Source organism: Oryx dammah, unplaced genomic scaffold (assembly GCF_014754425.2).
Source record: "Oryx dammah isolate SB20612 unplaced genomic scaffold, SCBI_Odam_1.1 HiC_scaffold_9, whole genome shotgun sequence".
Lineage (NCBI taxonomy): Eukaryota > Metazoa > Chordata > Mammalia > Artiodactyla > Bovidae > Oryx > Oryx dammah.
This window is the reverse complement of record NW_024070193.1, coordinates 2,191,431-2,197,310: the sequence shown is the minus strand read 5'-3', so window position 1 is coordinate 2,197,310 and position 5,880 is coordinate 2,191,431. Positions and strand designations below refer to the sequence as shown.

The 5,880-nt window shown below is 59.4% G+C and overlaps 1 protein-coding gene across 1 annotated transcript in view; it reads right to left on the bottom strand.

The window, feature by feature from the left end:
• HDAC11 (histone deacetylase 11) overlaps positions 1–5,880 on the bottom strand; it is a 14,737-nt gene that overhangs the window by 8,332 nt on the left and 525 nt on the right. Inside the window, exons 2-3 of the mRNA XM_040246672.1 lie at positions 4,844–4,992; positions 1,957–2,057 (exon numbers count right to left, since the gene is read on the bottom strand). Coding sequence (XP_040102606.1) covers positions 1,957–2,057; positions 4,844–4,992 — 250 coding nt within the window. The remainder of the gene's footprint in view (positions 1–1,956; positions 2,058–4,843; positions 4,993–5,880) is intronic.

Sequence of the window (5,880 nt, the reverse complement as noted above, 5' to 3'; positions counted from 1 at the left end):
ACCTCTGCCCAGTGGCCCTTTCTTTCCCCTCTGTCGCTCCTGGATCGCTCGGCCTGCACTGCCCAGTGGCCCTTTCTTTCCCGTCCCTCCCGGATCGCTCGGCCTGCAGGAGCACGCCTCTGCCCAGTGGCCCTTTCTTTCCCCTCTGTCACTCTCAGATGCTTTTTGCCGTTACTTCTTTACAGTATTGCAGCAAGAAATGTGAATCCATGGCAGCAGGGAACATTGCTCATTGTTTTGTTTTTGCGCCCGATACACAGTCAGAATTCCATATGGAGGTGTTGCATGACTGAATACTTAGCCTTAGTAGGTCATGTGGAAATCATCGTGTTTCTCCTTTTGCTCTGGCCACCAGGGAGCTCCAGATATGTAGCTCGGCCGTGGCCTCTTGGATATGTTTGCATATCTGAATTCTCCTTCTGCCCTTGACGTCGGTTTTCTACTTGAGACTCTACCTGTGAATACTTGCTCGTATTATCACGTAGCACCTAGAAAGCTGCCTTCAGGGTGCTGGGGGGCTCTCAAGGCCAGGCATGCAGTCAGCCCCAATGGTTCCCTGAAAGGACCTCCAAACAGATGGAGCCCAGCCCCGCCCAGCTTTCTCCGGGCGCTCGCTCCAGCCTGGCCCCTCGGTCCCAGCCTCGCTCTGGCCCCACCCTCACCCTCTAGACTTTGGCAGGCATGTCCTCCCAGCCCCGCCCCTGGACTGTGGACTGTGACCATGCAGGTCCCAGCCCCGGGAAACCAGGGCAGCCAAGTGCTGGGCTTCCTGCCAGGGCCTCGCACCCCTCGCTCTCCTGGGAGCCAGGTTTCATCCTCTTCCCGGTAATCTTTCAGGAGCACAAGCTGCCACGGCTCCATCTAGAATTCTCACAGCTCGGGCTGGTGCGCGGGAGGACGAGGGGCAGCAGGCGTGACCAGGAGCCCAGGAGACCCCGCCGGGTGGCCTGTCTGGAGTCCCCCCTGGGCCTGCGTGACCGCCTGGGTGACCTTGAGCAGGTGTGGCCTCTTTGCAGGCTTGTCCACCTGGGGGCAGGGCCTGGTGACCTCGGGTGTCCACTCTGGCTCTAAGATGAGTCCTGCTGGGAGCCCAGCGGTATGTGTCAGGGTTCCACACTCCCGGGGGGCAGAGAACCTGGGGCATCCTCGACCCACCGAGTTCTGACGCCGCTTCCAGCCCAGCCTGCCTTCCGCCTCCCAAAGGGGCCCAACAATGCCTCCGCCCTCGGAAGCACACAGACGGGAGCCGTGCAGCTCCTCTAGAAAGAGGTCGTCACAGGCAGCCTGCAGGCGGATTCACAAACCTTCCGATGAGTCACTACATTAAGAAATCAGGTGCCGTCACCCACTGGTCTGCATTCCTGGCTTCTCTTTAAAAGCCAGGCCCACAGAGGAGCTGGGCAGCAGCCACCGCCTGGGAGGGGCCAGAACTCGGGTTCGCCCCATACCACCCACCACCCACCTGACCACTTGTGTACGTTCCCAGCTGGGGCACAAAAACCAGCTTTCAGCGCAACAGTTTCCAACAAGTCTCTAGCAGTAGAAGCCTTGAAACAGAACCTTCAGCTTCAACCCAACATAAATACATAAATACAGGCCAAGGTGGAACAGACGCGGTTGCAGGGAGATAAGGAGCTGGGGTCCGCCACCCATCACCCCAGCAGGGGTCTTGGAGGCCTGGCCACAGAGCCCAGATGGAAAGTCACTGAGGCAGAAGCCCCAGACGCCAGCGAGGGTTCGATCCCCATCAAGGGAGCGTCCATGCTTTCATACTCCCAGGGACGGGGGCTCAGGACCCCCAGGAGCAGCCACGCGCATCCCTGGTACCTGCCCTCGTAGGGCCCCTGGCTCCCCATGGGGACCGCAGACTCACACGCTCCCCTTGCGCGGGGCCAGGAGCGGAGCCCCTGGAGCCCGCGGCCCCCCCTCCCGGCCGGCCGCCCCCAGGCCCCGCACCTTCAGCTCGTTGAGATAGCGCCTCGTGTGCACCACCAGGAGGTCTTCATCCGAGGCCTCCCGCGCCTCCACCAGCGTGCTGTCTGACAGCAGCTTCTCCTCTGAAACCACAAAGCAGGCACCATGCACCCCTGCTGGCTCCAGCCCCAGCCCCTCCCGCCGGCTCAGATGTGGCCCTGGCAGCCCCGCCCCTGGAGAAGGTGGCCCCTGCTGGCTTGGGCCACCTCTCAGGCCAGTGTGGAGAGAGCTGCCAGGCCCTCGGGCCAGGGGGCATAGGACGTTGTGCCCAGCAGTCCTCCGGTGGCCCAGGCCACTGAGAGCCAGGGGGTGAGCTCAGGCATGGCTGGGCAACTTGCAGAGGCAGGTAGCACAGGGGTCACTAATGCTGCGTCTCAAGGTGAAAAAAACTCTGAGTCTCCTCCCCCTTGGGGTGATGTCATGGGGGGTGTCGTTATGGGGGCCTCTCTTTTAACACTTGCCTGATCCTTGCCCCTCTCCCTTTTTTTAACCCCCTCACCAGCAGCAATCATTTCACAGTCTGTCACAACGGAAAGCTGCCCGAGCTGGAATACACCGCTACTTTCACTGCATTTATTTTTTTACCGTGACCTTCTGTTTATGGCAAATGAAACTGGCTTTTTCCATTGAGATGACACAATGTTCCCTTTTAAAACAGGCTTCAGTTTTTAAAAACGAAGGCTAGGTCGATAAAAACTCTGATGTAAATAACGGAACCGGTGGTATGAGTTGATGGCACGGTCCCAAGAGAGGTGTGCCAACGACTGATGTTTTGGAAGCATCACACTGTGGTGTCACCCCACCCTCCGACACCAGACAAAATTCCCTCCTTTTTGCAACAGAAGAAGTTAGACAGAAGGGAGGAAGTGCTCTGTCCAGGGCACCGAGAACGGATCTGTGACGCTCTGGTTCTAGGGAAACTGAAGGACGAGGTCAGAATCTACGGGACTAATATGTCACTCTCAGAAACCAACCCTGGTAGAATCTGGCTTGCTATTGTTTAGTCACTAAGTCATGTCTGACTCCACGACCCCATGGACTGTAGCCCGCCAGGCTCCTCCGTCCACGGGACTTCCCAGGCAGAATACTGGAGTGGGTTGCTATTTTTCCCCTCTGGGGATCTTGCCAGATCAGGGATCGAACCTGCGTCTCCGGCACTGGCAGGCGGATTCTTTACTACGGAGCCACGTGGAAGATCCTAGACACCACCTGGTTCCCTCCATCTCCCACAGAGAGCTCCATGGAGAGCCCGGAACATTTCATGGCTCCCTACTCAGTTCAGTTCAGTTCAGTCGCTCAGTCGTGTCCGACTCTTTGCGACCCCATGAATCGCAGCACGCCAGGCCTCCCTGTCTATCACCAACTCCCAGAGTTTACTCAGAGTTGCGTCCATTGAGTCAGTGATGCCATCCAGCCATCTCATCCTCGGTCGTCCCCTTCTCCTCTTGTCCCCAATCCCTCCCAGCATCAAAGTCTCCAATGAGTCAACTTCACATGAGGTGGCCAAAGTACTGGAGTTTCAGCTTAAGGCTCCCTACTGCCTTCCCCCAAAAGACCAGCTCTGTTCCTGGCAGTACCCAAGGCCCTTCACCACGTGGCCCTGCCTCCTCTCTACCTACATCCTCATCAGAGGAGGAAGCGAACTCAGGAAGACGGTCAGCTCAGTGATGGGGACAAGGCACCCTTAGGTTGCACTGCAGGGTGACTCGCGAGCCCGAGAAGGGGCAATCTGCGGAGAGCCTCAGGCCCGCTGCAAGCAGACAGGGAAGGACCTCATTCAGGGAGGCGTGAGCGAACTCCCTGGAGGTCCAGTGGTTACAGCTGCGAGCTTCCACCCCCAGGAGGGAACAGTCAGGAGGAGGCAGGCTGGCTCCGCGCCCCCCCCCCCGCCCCACCCCGAGCTCTTCCCAGGCCTGCACACTTGTCCTCTTTTCTACATAATCTTTTTCTTTGAATAAGCCCTCTGGTCGCTACTGCAGGTGGAAAATCAGTATCGCCTGCCAGAAACAGAAGGTAAGCAAAACTAAAAACAAACAAAAACAAAAAAAATACGAAGGCCACAGTGTCATTAATCTTCACTGTGACTATTTTCTGCAAGGTGCAGGGCCGGAGGCTTGCTCTAGATTTGTTAAAGAGGGAGATGGGCTTAGGTGTTAAAGGTGGGCTAGCCCCAAAATGAAACATCCCCCAGGCCGTGACCAAAGGCATTGTGTGATGTAGAGATACTCAGGGCTTCATCCAAGGCCAGGTAACACTTCACGTAATACTTCCTACTTCCCTCAGTTAAAGAACCCCCAATATAGGAAACTGGGATATCTTTTTTTTTTTCCACCAGTCTACTGTGATGCTTGAATTTTCAACCCTGGATTACAAACCACGGTTGAAATAGCGCACTCCCCACAGCATTACCCTACTCAGAGAATGAGCCACAAATGGGGGGAGGCTAGAGCTCTGAGGGTCAGACCCTTCTGGGCCCAGGTTCCTAGATTTTTCATCAGTGGGGTTGGAGCAAAGGTGGTCCAGCTGCAGGATTCTCGGACCTTGTGGGGTATGGACAGTGCATCCCTCCAGATGTCAGCTTCCCTGGCTCCATGGCAACCAGCGCCCCTGCTACTGGGTCTCCAGGGGCAGAGACAGGGCTTGGGTCCCCAGGGAATGGGAGCCGGTGAAGGTGTGCTGCGGGGCCAGGTCGAGCTCAGAGGGCTGTGTTGGAGAGATCCTCAGGACAGCACGGGTGGAAGACAGTCAGGGCTGAAGCTGGAGCGGGAGCGTCTGAAGCTTGCGTGAGGGATGGGCAGCAGCAGGCGGTGGTGGCAGGTGGGCTGCAGGGAGCGGATGCAGGTCCCGGGGGTGGGGGGGCCTTCCATACCTTTCAGGAAGCTGATCACTTTGCCCCATTTTCCTGCGTCAAAGGGGTGCAGCTTCTCCAGGCCCAGGAAGGTTATGTTGTAGCGCGGCGAGTACACGATGGGCCAACGTGAGTCCGGCACGTGCTGGTACAGCTGGGTGGGGTGTGGCCTTCGTGGGCACGGGGACAGACACGCACAGACAGGAACAGCCTCAGTGTGGGAGCAGCCGCACCTTCACGCCAGCAAGCTCAGACCGCACACAGCCCTGACCCAGTACCACTAGCTCCCTTGGCAGCAGCAGAAGGGCCACAGCAGCAACACTAAGATAGTGGCTTCCTACTGAACTCCCTGAACCATCCGGCCCAATCCTGGCAGCAGCTCGGGGGGGGTGCAGGCACCACCACCCCACCAGAGGCTCAGAGAGAGGACCAGGGGCACCCCAAGGTCACCCCGGTCTCTGGAGCAGCCCATGTGCACCAGGTGTGTTGGGCTGTAAGCCTCAGCACATCACCTCCGCATGACAACAGTTACAACCAACAGCTGAGTGGCCTTAGGCCTGGCTTTCCTGGGCTGCAAAACGTGCGGCTGTCTGTCGGGAGAACTGAGATAACCACTCAACCGAGCACAGAACGCGCCCTATCTATCCCTGACAAGCGAGGGGGACAGTTCCCAGAAACAGCAGCTCGGGCTCACGCAGGCTGCGGCCCAACCCGGAGCCAGGGATGGGGTCACCTCGGGCCCTCCTCGCCAGCTGACCCCCATCACACCTCCGCAGCCGCCGCACAGGGCACAGAGAGCCGGCTTGCCACCGCGGGGGCCTCCGCTCTGCGGGGGGGCCCCGAGGACAGACGCCAAGCCCCGCATGTCGCGGGCCCCCGCCCGGCCAGCGCCCCGTGCGCCGCAGATGAGTGGCGCTGGGCTGGCCGCGGCACGCGGGGCGCTGACCCGGGCCAAGCGGCCCGAGCGCCCGCCGTGCCTGGGCCCGCACCTGGCCGGCTCGCCCGGCCGCCCGCGCACCGGTGCGCCCGCCCGCGGGGACCCCTGGGAACCCCCGCGG